Here is a 15,000-nt window from a genome sequence, read left to right on the forward strand (position 1 = left end):
GAGGAGAGAGGGGGAGAGAGAGAGAGAGAGAGAGAGAGAGAGAGAGAGAGAGAGAGAGAGAGAGAGAGAGAGAGAGAGAGAGAGAGAGAGTTAGTGAGAGAGGAATGTGCCACTGTAAAGCACGTCAGATGGGACAGTTGGGGGGGTGGAGGTTTCACTGTCCAAAATAACTAGAGTGATGTCAGTGTTACTGCTTCAGACGACACGTCCACAAGATACTCGACGTCACCACAATGACTGCTTCAATTCACACACACACACTAGGTGTTGAACGACCTTGGATTTTTTGAAGTCGACTATGATGTGATAAAAGTCGGGTTGATGTTGACTAGTCGATCACGTCATTAATAAAGTATCTAAATACAAATAAACTGTTGTTCATCTATTGCACAAGAGCAACAAGAACTAAAATAAAATACAACTATTTTAAGTCACGAGGTCGGTGGTACGCTGTAAGAGAGCAGCAGGTGGAGGTCTACAGCAGCCTAACGCGTGTGTACAGACCAAACTTCCCTGACATTTACAACAAGTCAACTGAAAGGGTCGTGTGCACTAATAGATGAAACAACAGAAAGATGTGTCGAGTTTGTGTGTGACGGCCGATGAGTTTAGAGCAACGGCAATATATTTATCAGCCTAATGCAGCAGACGCTTTATCATAGCGGACTTACAAACGCAGCACCTCAGTGACACATTTTTAATTATTCTGTTTCTTTCATGTTTTATTAGACGTGAACAAGTACAAAGATAGCCTATAATATGAAACGATCTGCGTGTAGAAGGTAGCGCACTGAAACGTAAGGCTTTACCTACAAGCTTTTGCTGCATCAGAATCGTGACAATTTACAGAATCCCGCTGAAGCTGATGGGAATGACATACGTCCCGCGCGCAGGACTCTTGGAACAGTCAGCCATCTAGTGTTGTCACGATACCAAACTTCGGTACCAGTCGGTACTAAATGTGACAATACTTGCATTTCCCGCTATCACTTTGAGTGCTGGTAGCTGGGAAATGCAAGTATTGTCACATTTAGTACCGACTGGTACCGAAGTTTGGTATAGCGACCACACTACAGCCATCTTAAAGGTACAGTGTCAAAATCACATGACCCGCGACTAGTCGACATCAAGCATTAATGTCGACTAGTCCGTGCAACCCCTGTGTCTCGTGAAACACTGAACTGTGATTGTGAGGCTTTTTATTTCTAGTTGTTTTTCTATTTTTCAAAAGTATCTAATATTGACCCTAATCTGCATGGAAAGAGTATGGTGCCCAGCATTTCACTTCCTGTCGTGTCGCGTTCGTGAGCAAACTAAAGCTTCTGGTCAGATGTAAAGTATGTGAGGGTATTCAGGTCTGATGACAGTAAATATCTGCAGCAGAAACGAAGGCGATATGAATTTCATCGGCTGATGGTGCGCATTGGACTGGAGATGTCGCGCTCCTCCAGAGATGAAATGTCTAATTATCGAGAACAGATTTTCAATCCTATCGCAATTCATTTTCAATTGAAGCACGGTTGCAGGAGACACAATGTTTTTCCTTTCATCGGAAAGTGCTTACATTTGTCGGGTCAGGAGAACGCTGCGCTACATGCTTCTTCAATCTTCCTTCATTAGGAGCCGTTAAGTGGAAAGAAAAGAAACGTTCCACACCAGGGAATGAACGTGTGTGACCTCATCGAGCGTGTCTTATTCACAGAGCCGGCGCTTCAGATCGTGCTGGAGTAAAGGAAAGCAGTAACACTGACATCCGCGTGCTCCAGTCTTCCATGCAACCCCCCGACTAACATGCACCAGTTTTGGGTCAAGCAGGAGAGCAGAGAATGGGGGGGCAAACGTTCAGAACGACACACACGGGAACACGAGAAGGAACTCGGTCCAAGACACCAAACATAAGGAACCAAAAGCAGGTGAATGCAGTGACATTGATTTGTGTGGCTACTCTGGGGTTTATCACTGCTACTGTGTGCTGTTTGTTCTGATGGTTAGAAAGAAAAACACACCAACCTTCTCGCAGCTCTGAGGGAGGTGAGGGAATTGATGCGGAAACGAAATGAAACGAGGAGAAAAAACAAGGGAAACACAGAGAGAGTAAAACAGGCCACATTCTGTCTGGTGTTTGATTCAACTACTCACACGCAGGTCCAGTCACCAGCCTTACCGCCGTATGACATGACTTCACCCTGGACTTCTGATGGAAAGCACGTGACTGAAGCCTGCGCGTCAACACAGCAGCTCGGTTTAACATAGGAGAGCGTTCGGCCCACATCACACCTTCAAAAATCCAACTTCAGCCGCCGACTGAGACGGTTAAAGTCAACATGAACCTGATCTCTGTTTTATTATAAGGGGTTATATAGTGGGCACTAAACCGTGTTCATAAACTTCTAGCAACACATAATAACTCTTTTGATCATCCAGTCAATTCTTCATCGAACCCGGCACGTCTATACTGAAAAATGTGTCAGATTACAGGAGTTGTGCGGTTTCATGTTGACTTTAATCTGCTTAAAAGATCGGAAACCAGAAAACCATGAACTTTCTCTTTATACATAAGGGTGAGTCTTTGTTTGGACATCTGGAATTATTGAAACATTTCTTTCAACATGAGCAAACATTGACATGTAAGATGATGTTGTAATCGGTTTCAGATATCATTTTTTAATTCATAAATTTTTTCCCTTTAACACTTTAAATAAAAATATAATCCAGGCATCATCCGTCGCAATCTCTTAATATTTTCAACTCGGCAAAATTAGAGTGCATTTATATTCAACTATAACAAAAAGTGAAAATGTTGAGCATAGAAAAAATGTGTAAAATAAAAAGATGTGTATACATGAAGAGTTAGGTTCCGAAATGAGATAACTCTGTTTTTAAAATGTTTCAAATATCATGTTTTTTATTGTGCATTCCAATTAATATCAATCAAACTGCAGTTGGTTTGTTTTGATTTAAGTCACAATAACTCACAAAACACAGCTAACTAACACAATAAAACACAATAAAAACATGATAACATAATAAAAACAAGATTTTTGAACATGTTTAAAAACAGAGTTATCTCATTTTGGAACCAAACTCCTCATATGTTTATGTGTAATAAAAACGTATCGTAAACATCATAATTATGTAGTTCATTAATAAAAGTTGATCAAATGAACGTTGAATCGCTGTAAAGGAGATGTCACTCATGTTAGCTGAAGGGTCAGTCATGTTAAGAACACAACAAGCATTCAAACAATCAAAATGAAATCCAGCTGAAATTCACTTGATCAGGACGACCGTGACGTCTATTTGCTTGTTTTTGCGAACGGCAGCGAGCTCTTCCTACCTCTTACATACAGGTTGGCAGGAGCGGAATAGCGAGTGCCGTCGTTGTTGGTGGCGACGCATTCGTACTTCCCCTGGTCCGATTCTTCGCTCTGTTCGATCTGCAGCGCTCCTGTACAGCAGGAGAGAACACGCAAAGCACAAATCAGCATCATGGCAATAAACACGGACAGCCCTTCCGTCTCTTTCCTCTCTCATACAGGCTACAGACCACAGCTAAAGATCTGACTGGCACTACATCTGCAGAAACACTGAAGAACTTCATAGTGATTTACGCAAGCTAAGCTCCTGGAAGCTGTGTTCGCCTTGACATGTCTAATGCAGCATCTCATTCTCAAGGCCCGATGCATCATGGGAAAGCAATTTCAGCACTAAAGATGGATTTCACGCCAGATTGGCGATTATAAATGCATGTTATGATTTTGTCAGGAATAGGCCTGCGGAATAACACTGCAGTAGACATTCGACGGGCTTTGCGACCGTCTGGAAGAAACGTTGCATGGTTATTGGTCTCTCTCGACATCGTACAAGCACATCGATGGTGAGGGAACATACAGTACAAGATACATGTTGCAGGGTTTCTAAAGGCACTTAATCGTAAGGGTGATTTCAACATCTTACTCTTTACGTTAGCATGACGCTAGTCATCCGTTATCAATCGAAACATGGGGGGGGGGGGGAGTAGCCCTGCAATATTATATTACACATCTCACAGGACTGTTCATTATGGGGATGAGTGAAGACTGCAATAGTGCAGCATATGACTCAACGAAAAAAAGGTTTACAGTATACAAAAGCAGCATAAAAGGGGAAAACAAATTTGGGTAATAAAATTTGTCACATTCATTCATTCATTCGGCCAATGAAAAATCATTCAGCAGCGCTCCCAAAAAAATCTGCTGCTCGTACGGTGAAAAAAAATCTGTTGGGAGAATTAGCGTTACCAACACATAACCCTCTGTCACATGCATAACTCTTTCCAAAGAACAAGAAGAAATGCGTGTCGGCACAACTTACAACCTTTCGACAACCCTTAGCTGAAAAATAAAATGCATTTGTATTAGAGGTCAAAATTCAAAAGGGCTTCTGCCAGCAAGAAAGAACCAATCACTGCCAGAGCTTGTGTAAAGCTACTGATGACACCCATAAAAATCCACCAATGGGATCAGCAGTGTGGTGTCACATGACCCAGGGGAAAAAGATATCGCTTTCATTTACGCTTTGAGAGCACCGAACCCGCTCCTGAGCAGCTCGACAAAAACGCACTCGCCGGACTCGCCGTGAGCTTTTCCCCAAACCCTGAAGAATGACAAAATAAAAAGGTCAAAAACAGCCTTCAACCCAAGAAGAAGCAAGAAGGAAAAAGTAGGTGGCAGAAGGAAAAAAGCACCGCAGAAACTTTATCAAAAAAGTGGTTGTTGGGCTTTTTTGTTCGAGAAGGTAGAGGAAAGCAAATGGAGGACGGAAAAAAGAAGAAGTAGTTTGTAAAGATAGAAAAATGGCGGCGGGGAGTCTTCAGCGTCCGACGTCTGGGCTCATGTGCGCATGTGCTGAGCAAGAACAGCTAAGGGGGAAAAATGCTTGGCTGTTTTAGTTGGACGAAAAAAAGGGACACATGGTTTGCTTATGGCCAAAAAATCAAAACGATGAAAAAGAAAAAAGAAACACGTACAGGATATGCTTGTTTGGGCTGCAGTAAGCATATCGCAGGTCAGAAGAAAAAAATACAGGAGGCTTTTTATTGACATGAAATCAAGTCGAAACCAAAAGAAAGAAAAGAAAGGGCGGTAAGGGCAAAAGATGATGGCGACAGATGAACCAAGGACACGGAGAGACAGCGTGAAGTGGGACGGGACGGGTGGGGGCGGGGATGTGGATGTGGGTGGGTGACGGGGGACACGTGAATGATGGACAGCAAGAATGAATTCATTGGTTCATTCTGTGAACTTGAGTTGAGCACTCTTACCTCTGATCGGAGTACCACCTGGGTGGATTATATGAATGCAAATAAGATTAAGAAAGAAGAGTCGTTAGTACGAGAAGAGAGTCTGCGCGCTTTGGAAGAAGAAGAATCAAATTAGCTTTGCTTTGCTTTCTTACAGAGTACAACAGGAATGAGAGATTGAGAGAAAGACAGCCATTGTGGGTCACTTGAGAAGGTCAGAGAGCAACTTATACAGTGAATGAAAGCACAAGGGAGAGATCACTCTCACATCTATGAGCCGCTGTGCTGGAGGGACACGTGTGATGTCAGTGTTGGTGAGTTTGGGGGTTTTAGGTTTTTCAATGGAAATCCTGTCACAGCGGCTGGTGTGCTGCTGGTTAAACTAGTGCTCGTGTCGTCTTATCGACACCGTTAGTAAAATGCATGCCATGCATTTTAACAGTAGTTTGAGAAACATTAGTGGGTTTAGAGACATGTGTGTTTAGAACTACAAACTTACCAAAGGGCTCTGGAGAATTACAAAACGGAGAGAAGAAAAACAGCATAGAAAATATGATTATATTCCTTTACGTTTGCTTACTCACACACTTAAATGACTCTATTTTGCATCACTTGTGTACACAAGGGTTAGAGGTGAAAATAAGCACACGGCAAAAAAAAACACAACACAAAAGAAATCAAAAGGAAAAACAACAGGACAGGGGCAGAGCGGGTCACTCTGGGAAGACTCAGATTATCTAGCGGCTATCGGATTCCACCAACAGCTTCATAAATGGCAAAATCAAACAGGTGAAGAAGAAAGAAACATCACGAGAGCCAAGCAGAGGCCGCAACATCTCAAACTTTACTGCAACGTACAGGTCCTTGGAAAAGAATCACCAACATCTTCCACGATTTTGCAAACACAAAACACAAGTGAACACACACAGGGACTGACGTCACCGGGTGACTGTTTTAGTTTTTTTGTTTTTGATACGCCGTTGCCAAACGAGTGAAAGTATGAACATGAAAAGCTGAAAAACTTTGATGATTCTTTTGCTAGCACTGAATGAGCCAAATCTCCAGAATTACATAAGAGTCAATGAAACCCGTGAAAAAAAAAAAAAAATACTGATTTATTATTCATGGTTCTGCTGCTTTGTGAGACTAAAGGTGTCGGAGTGGAAAACCAAAGTAAAGCCCAATTAAAAATGCAGTAATAGCAGTGAATCATGGGTAATAAATTAAACGGACACGTCACACACAGAGGGGACGTAGAAGACGATGTCATTTCCTACAGGAAACCAAAAGAACTCCATGAGACAGAACTGGAACAGAAAAGAGTCGTTTGGTTGCTCTTGTTTTGTTGGGTGAAGGCATCATTACCTGATCGCAGCTGTTTGATTCGCCCGTTGTTGTTACTGGTGTTGACGGGCAGGAAGTCTTTGAACCAGGAAATGTCCGGGTCGGGGTTGCCGCTGGCGGCGCAGAGCATTGTGGCGGTGCGGGTGCGTTCCACCACCTTTAACTGAGGACCCATATCTATAGTGGGGAAACCTGCAGGCAGCTGATCCTCTGAAACACAACAACATCACACACATTCATGTGTCATCGCTTGACTCGCTTTTGCTGGATCTGATCAGGTATGTTATCAAGCACCTCAAGCATCTTTCATCAATTAAAATAAACAGACAAACACAAAGCACGACAAACATACACACATTGAAACATTGTGTACGTTATGACCGATCCATGATGAACGCAGACATCCAACAACACAACACTGACATCATCAGACACGCTGTTCCTTCTCATCTCTCCAGAAGCAGAAGTACCACCTGCTGATAGCCGTACTGTACATTACTGTATGCATTTCAGCCATCTGTGTGTGTGCGCGGTCATATTTACCTCTGCTCTTGTGTGTGTGAGAGAGAGAAAATGTTCTTGTGTATGTCTTGTAAATAAACAACTACAACAGCACACACACACACACAATCAAAAACAAACAAGAACTCAATAGCTCTCAAGGGGACATTATCAACAAACACACACACATTATCAGCACCTGGAAATACAGCAGCGTGTGTGTGTGTGTGTGTGTGTGTGTGTGTGTGTGTGTGTAAATACAGCAGCTCATACGTCTTGTGTCATTAGAGCTCAGACAACAAGGTTTCACCATCATGATGTTTGATTTATGATCATTTCCATCTACAGCTTACAGGCGAACATTAGATCATCAAGACATCAAGTGTCACATGACAACTATTACTACAGCATGATTGGCCGATGGGAACAGTCAGTACGGTGACCCTCAGCATATTCCTTTAGTAACTATAAGAAACAGAAATAAAAACAAATTCAAATTGTGTGTCAGACAGTGAGCGTCACTGACTGCCCATTTCATTTAACATCGACTACTTATATTGTAGCCCAATAAAGCAGAAAAAAACGTATAAACCTATATAAATGTAAATATAAATATGTATAAGTGTATGTTTATATGATAAATAAATATATGACACATTTACAGAGAGAGCGATTTCTGAGAATTCAGAAGCAAACTTCTATAAGATGTCAAAACATTTTGAAGCAGAACTCTGCCAAGGGAGAGTTAATATCACGAGACTCAACTTTATTTCACAGAAGACAGAGGTTATGATATCAGCTCATGTTTTGACAGTTTTCGGGCCGTGGAGGATTCAAATGAATGTGTGACAGACAGTGGAACAATAGTGAAATTATAGTGGAACATGTCATGAGAATCAGCGCTGTGATTCATTCAACATTTCATCATGACAACATGTCTGTTCTCACATTCATTCATCAGATGCAAATGATCTCAGTATCATATTATTCTACAATTCCAAACATCAGAAAGAGATTGTGTGATGTTTTTCAGTTAAAGCTGACCTTCACTTCAGCGCTGGACACTGGCCTCTCATCTGAGCTCTTCAGTGGCGTGGAGACAAACATGCTCATGTGCTGTTACATGTTTAGACATGTTTCCACCCGAGATCATATGTTTCATGAAAAGTGAGTGATGAGAGATTGATAGTTGTGTATTTGAACACAATGTGAAGGTGAACTCTGGAGTGAGAGGTAAATCACATCTGTCGTACGGCTGGGGTTCAGCTAATAATTATTGAACATGACAATGGCTCCGTGTGAAAATCAATGCCTTTCAGACTCTCACATTGTTAGAAATCAAAATGTGCCTGTGAGACTATAAGTTTTGTTCTGGAGAGAGAAATCGATCCTTGCTCTCCGCTGTAGAAAAGCGTTTGAGAGAAGTGTTGAAAAGCCTCAAACATACATTTGTCCTTGAGTTTTACCCACGGGATATTTCTGTTCACATTTCTCAAGTTAACAGAAAAAGACTTTTTCCACCGCTGACGTCTAATTAAATATAGATTTGTGTAACAATACACAACAGCAGCAGATTCACTAGAAATGTCCTTCTTTTGTGAAAGGAAAAGCATAGACAACGAAGTCTATTTCGAAGAGCATTTATATACAGACCATAATAATGACGACTGTATGAAGAGATGTGATCGTCATGGTTTCCTTTCAGCAAAATCTCTTATTTCTTTCTATTGATCTTTAGTCTTAAGACACTTTCTCACGGCATTCAACTGGATAGGATGTGCTGCGTCAATGATGCTCTTCATTGACATCTTTCACTTCAATTGAGCAGAATCGAAACACACAATCACCTCAACGCTCAACACAACCCTCTCGCTGTGGAAAAGTCGTTTTAAAGCAGAACTGAATGGAAGAACTCTCAGCGGCGTGAGCAGCGAGTTAAGCACAGAATGAAAATGAGGGGACTTTTTCTGCTGATCACAGAGGGCCATAAGTCTTTGTGACACAATGGAAAGAAATGATGGCGCGCGTTCACCTGAGCTCTCGTTATACACTAGAGCACAGTATATTAATCACCCGCCGCGGGATAATGACGTGAACGGAACCCCCCAGTGACCATTTACACACATTAATGATGCTCAAGTCATCCAGCAGTCGATGGACGCCCCACCAAACACCCAAACCCCTCGTGATCGGACCTTTCCCACTGCCAGAGTCATTACCACACACTGCAACCAATCACAGTGAAGACCTGGATGTCCATCAGCGGAGGATACTGTCAAATATTCCCATCTTATTAGCGTATTTTTCTGTGTTACCATGACGACCGCAACGATGATGATGATGAGAGTAGAGCAGCTCAGTGAAGAGTGAAATACATTCTGATGTAATCACAGAGCTAATATTCTCCTCAGGAGGACGAGCTAATGATCGAAAGCTAATTGAGTGTGTGTGGACGGAGCGTGATTAGTTAGTGTTTACCCGCTGAAGTTAGCAGGATCTGTTTAACTGACGGCGAGAGAAGCCAGAGGAGGTGCATTCCAGCTTGGCGTAATTGATGCTGGCGAGCGAGATCTTTGTTTCTTCTTGCTCAAAGTGTTTGCGTTATATGAGAGAACTGCGGCCGGTGAATGGCTTTGGGTTTGGAATGGATGACTGTCGCCAGCCGCGACGCATCTCCTCTCCTCTCGCGACTCCTCGCCTCTCACGTCTTGCCTCACCTCGCGTCTTTCCTCTCGCATCTCCTCGCCTCTCACGTCTCGCCTTACCTCGCGTCTCTCCTCTCACAACTTCTCTCGCCTCTCCTCTAACGTCTCCTCTCGCGTCTCCTCTCGCCTGTCCTCTCGCCTGTCCTCTAGCATCTCTTCTCACCTGTCCTCTTGTGTCTCCTCTCGCCTTTCCTCTCGCGTCTCCTCTCGCCTGTCCTCTCGCGTCTCCTCTCGCCTGTCCTCTAGCGTATCCTCTCGCCTGTCCTCTCGCATATCCTCTAGCATGTCCTCTAGCGTATCCTCTCGCCTATCCTCTAGCGTCTCCTCTAGCGTATCCTCTAGCCTATCCTCTAGCGTATCCTCTCGCATATCCTCTAGCATCTCCTCTAGCATCTCCTCTCACCTGTCCTCTTGTGTCTCCACTCACATCTCCTCTCGTCTGTCCTCTCGCGACTCCTCTTGAGTCTTCTCTCACCTTTCCTCTCGCGTCTCCTCTTGCCTGTCCTCTCGCCGGTCCTCTCGTGACTCCTCTTGAGTCTCCTCTCGCCTCTCCTCTAGCGTCTCCTCTCGCCTGTCCTCTCGTGTCTCCTCTCACGTCTCCTCTCGCCTCTCCTCTCGCCTCTCCTCTCGCGTCTCCTCTCGCCTGTCCTCTCGCGTCTCCTCTCGCCTGTCCTCTCGTGTCTCCTCTCGCGTCTCCTCTCGCCTCTCCTCTCGCCTCTCCTCTCGCCTCTCCTCTCGCCTCTCCTCTCGCGTCTTCTCTCGCCTGTCCTCTCGTGTCTCCTCTCGCGTCTCCTCTCGCAACTCCTCTCGCATGTCCTCTCGACTGTCCTCTCGCCTGTCCTCTCGCCTGTCCTCTAGCGTCTCCTCTCGCCTGTCCTCTCGCGTCTCCTTTCAACTGACCTCTAGCGTCTCCTCTCTCCTCTTCTCTCCTCTCGCATCTTCTCTCGTGTCTCCTCTCGCGTCTCCTCTCGCCTCTCCTCTCGTGTCTCCTCTCGCGTCACCTCTCGCGTCTCCTCTCGCGTCTCCTCTCGCGTCTCCTCTCGCGACTCCTCTCGCATGTCCTCTCGACTGTCCTCTCGACTGTCCTCTCGCCTGTCCTCTAGCGTCTCCTCTCGCCTGTCCTCTCGCGTCTCCTTTCAACTGTCCTCTCGCGTCTCCTCTCGCGACTCCTCTCGCATGTCCTCTCGACTGTCCCCTCGACTGTCCTCTCGCCTGTCCTCTAGCGTCTCCTCTCGACTGTCCTCTCGCGTCTCCTTTCAACTGTCCTCTCGTGTCTCCTCTCGCGTGTCCTCTCGACTGTCCTCTCGCCTGTCCCCTCGACTGTCCTCTCGCCTGTCCTCTAGCGTCTCCTCTCGACTGTCCTCTCGCGTCTCCTTTCAACTGTCCTCTCGTGTCTCCTCTCGCATGTCCTCTCGACTGTCCTCTCGCCTGTCCCCTCGACTGTCCTCTCGCCTGTCCTCTAGCGTCTCCTCTCGACTGTCCTCTCGCGTCTCCTTTCAACTGTCCTCTCGTGTCTCCTCTCGCATGTCCTCTCGACTGTCCTCTCGCCTGTCCCCTCGACTGTCCTCTCGCCTGTCCTCTAGCGTCTCCTCTCGACTGTCCTCTCGCGTCTCCTTTCAACTGTCCTCTCGCGTCTCCTCTCGCCTGTCCTCTCGACTGTCCTCTCGCATGTCCTCTCGACTGTCCTCTCGCCTGTCCTCTAGCGTCTCCTCTCGACTGTCCTCTCGACTGGCCTCTTGCCTCTCCTCTCGCGTCTCTTCTCACCTGTCCTCTCGCCTCTCCTCTAACTTCTCCTCGCCTGTCCTCTCCCCTGTCCTCTCGCCTGTCCTCTTGCCTCTCATCTAGCGTCTCCTCTCGTGTCTCCTCTCCTGTCACCTGTCCTCTCATCTAGCATCTCCTCTCGCGTCTCCTCTCCTGTCACCTGTCCTCTCGCGTCTCCTCTTGCGACTCCTCTCGTGTCTCCTCCCGTCTCCCCCTGTGTCCTCTCGCGTCTCCTCTCACCTGTCCTCTCGCCTCTCCTCTAGCCTATCCTCGCCTATCCTCCCGCCTCTCATCTAGTGTCTCCTCTCCTGTCCTCTCGCGACTCCTCTCGTGTCTCCTCCCATTTCCTCCTGCATCCTCTTGCGTCTCCTCTCGCCTGTCCTCCCGTGTCCTCTCGCGTCTCCTCTCCTGTCGCCTGTCCTCTCATCTAGCGTCTCCTCTCACATCCTCTCTCGACTCCTCTCGTTTCTCCTCCCGCGTCCTCTCGCGTCTCCTCTCCCCTGTCCTCCCGCATCCTCTCGCATTTCTTCTCCCATCTCCTCTCACGTCGCACGTATTCTATTAATTCCCCCTGAAGCACGCATTTGATCAAGCGTTGTCTGGCTGCTGGATGAGGTTATTCTCTGTGGAAAATCCTACCCGGGCCATAATAAGATATATTTTTTGGACGTTTTGAGCGCCGGCAATCTCCTTAGAGGTGCTGTCACAGGTCAGCTGGCATAAAGACACTTTGTGGCGCGGTCATCCCTCCCATTCGAGAGAAGCTCGATTAACGACAGAGACAAATAGCAGAAAAGCTTTGGAGTATGAAGGCAATCCCTGCCACATTTTCCGCTTCCTTTGGTACTTTTGTGATGGGTGGCGGGCCGAAGCGGGTTAGGGTGGGTTTGTGTTTGCTTCGCTTCTTTCCAGATAAGTTTGCTTTGGCTTTTTTCATGCTGCCACAAAAGGGCAGAGGAGCGTTTTCTCCGCTGGACTGTGACGGAGCTCGATGTCTCTGGATTGCTCCTGAATTCCCCAGAGACGTGCTCACGGCATATTGATCACAGATTGATAAAGCAGAAGATGCTCTGATGAGGAGAAACCTGAGCACCGATCTACTGGTGTAGTCCTCTAGTATAATAAATACAGTCATGCTTTAGTGATCTCCTGGACTGCCAGAAAAAGAGACACAACACAGCAAAGGAAATGTTCGAGTCGTGCGTTTGAATGTGACGTACTAAACAGATCAAGCGATACTATGAATATTCCTGATCAAAATGAAATAATAAATAAATACTGAGAATATTGCAGTGATGATTATTGCAATTTTCCAAAAAAATCAACATTGTTTCACAAAAATAGATTTTCTAAATGAGTAAAATTGTGTACGATTATGTTTGTTTGTGTGTATGTATGTTTATTGACAAATTGTTTTATGCTTGTTGAAAGTGTGACAATGTTTTAACTTAATAAACAGTCAGAAAACTAAAATTAGCTTTTTAAGAAATTTTACCCTAGACAAATAAACAGATTAACACTTTTGTCAAAAACATCCAGTTTCATAAAAATAAACTAGAAAATAAATGTGTGTGAGAAATAGGACAAGTTGGGTTTGTGTTTGTGTTCTGTTTCGTTGTTGTTATTGTTATATATTTTACAATTATTATCATTATTAAAGGGATACTACATTCTTCAAAATATCTTCAATAGTACAAAAAAATGATAAAGTATTTTTTCCTACTATGGGAGTCAATGGGGGGCAAGATCTGTCTGGTTATAAGCATTCTTCCAAATATCTTTCTCTGCGTTCATCAGAACAAAGACTTTTATACACATTTGGAACAACTGGAAGGAGAGTAAATGATGACAGAATTTTCAGTTTTGGGTCAACTGTCACTTATATATATATATATATATATATAAATATCTATTTGGCATTATTCTGTCGGTCTTTTGTTTGCGAGTGCTGATGCGTTATGTATTTGTTTGATGTGTTTCAGTGTTAATCAGAATCGTGTTTCCACTGCAGCAAAACTCTCTCTCTCTCTCTAGTCGTCTTGTGACACTTGTTCTGTGATAATAAAGGTTATCTTTTACATTGGGCCGCGTGGTAAATGACAGGCAGCTCATCTGGCCACCGGCGTGTTTATCAGCGCGTTGCAGCCGCAGTATAATCTTCACAGAGATGCTGCGAGTTTCCATCCATCATGTGTCTCGTGAGTCAGACGACCCCGGGCGAGGAGAGGGACGCCCGGCACACATCTCATCAGTGTCTGGACATTTCTCAGGATGAACATGACCTGAATTTCTCTGCGTGTCTCTCCAGCGGGATGTTACAGAACGCTTTCACTCGCTGACTGAGTTGCATTATAACAAGGGATGCAACAATACAGCTCACCCACGGTTCAATACAAACCTCGGTTTTTCACCCACGGTTTTTGATTCGGTTCTGATGGCTTCGGCACATTAAAGTGTTTTTTCATTGTTCTATGCTTATGTGACAGAAACAGTAAAAAGTTAAAGAGAATCTTTTTTTTTTACTGAAATTCTCTTTATTTAACTTGACTTATTTTATTATCTTTAATCAAAAATCATCTTGTACAAATTCCTGGTGTATTGAATAAATGTAAAGATTTACACTGGCAGCTCACAGCAGTTTTTGGTTTACTGCTCATCAACATGACAGTAAAATAAGCTTCTTGAAGAGGTTTTGCACATCAGAGTATTTAAAATAGCGTAATGCAGAACTTGAGATTGCTGTAATGGAGTAAACGTGCGGTTAACACGGCAAACACAAGCGCTCAATGGGAAAAGCCAAATATAATATATTTAAAAAGATGAAATGCAATGCTGAATAGCTGCCTGGAGGCGCTCTTGCTATGACGGAAATAGCTGTCTGAAAGGCCGCTGAGTGGCATGACTTTGGTTAAACGGACTTTGGCGTGGTGCTGTAGACGCTCTTTCTGCATGTGACTCCATGAACGTGCTGCTTTCGTATGCAGTGTAAAATACATTCCTGATGTGCCAAATTTGGACATGATCACTTTAGTACAACGGGCATACAATGAAGCCAGCCGGCGTCTGTTCGTCAGCATTATACTCAACAGCACATTGCTTCTCGTGTTGCAGGTGCTCGTCTCGCTTCACTGCCCGACCACCACTCGCTATTAGATATTACTGGTGGGGATGCGTTTATCTAGCTCAGCATACAGACAAACACGGACAGAGCCAGTTCACAGTGGAATAAAGCGCACAGAAATCATTTAAATGCAAAACCAGAAAACCGCAATTCACTTACACGTATTGAACCGTGGAGGTCGTACCGAACGTATTGTGGCATCCCTAGTTATAACATTTGAAATCAATCTGAAGGTTTTGTCTAAACTTCATCCCCAACGTGAGATTCACATTCATGCACATAAGTTC

At 44.6% G+C, this 15,000-nt stretch overlaps 1 protein-coding gene across 26 annotated transcripts in view; it reads right to left on the reverse strand.

Annotated features, from left to right (window-relative positions):
• The window catches only part of ptprda (protein tyrosine phosphatase receptor type Da), a 158,188-nt gene that overhangs the window by 35,045 nt on the left and 108,143 nt on the right, over positions 1-15,000 (reverse strand). For 9 of the 26 annotated variants that reach the window (XM_057344402.1, XM_057344379.1, XM_057344388.1 and 6 more), the window contains exons 6-10: positions 6,647-6,835; positions 5,781-5,789; positions 5,303-5,320; positions 3,338-3,448; positions 2,011-2,022 (exon numbers count right to left, since the gene is read on the reverse strand). In XM_057344402.1, the coding sequence (XP_057200385.1) occupies positions 2,011-2,022; positions 3,338-3,448; positions 5,303-5,320; positions 5,781-5,789; positions 6,647-6,835 (339 nt within the window). The remainder of the gene's footprint in view (positions 1-2,010; positions 2,023-3,337; positions 3,449-5,302; positions 5,321-5,780; positions 5,790-6,646; positions 6,836-15,000) is intronic. The other 17 variants (XM_057344419.1, XM_057344236.1, XM_057344337.1 and 14 more) reach the window with 5 other exon arrangements.

Source organism: Triplophysa rosa, linkage group LG1 (assembly GCF_024868665.1).
Source record: "Triplophysa rosa linkage group LG1, Trosa_1v2, whole genome shotgun sequence".
NCBI classification, from domain to species: domain Eukaryota; kingdom Metazoa; phylum Chordata; class Actinopteri; order Cypriniformes; family Nemacheilidae; genus Triplophysa; species Triplophysa rosa.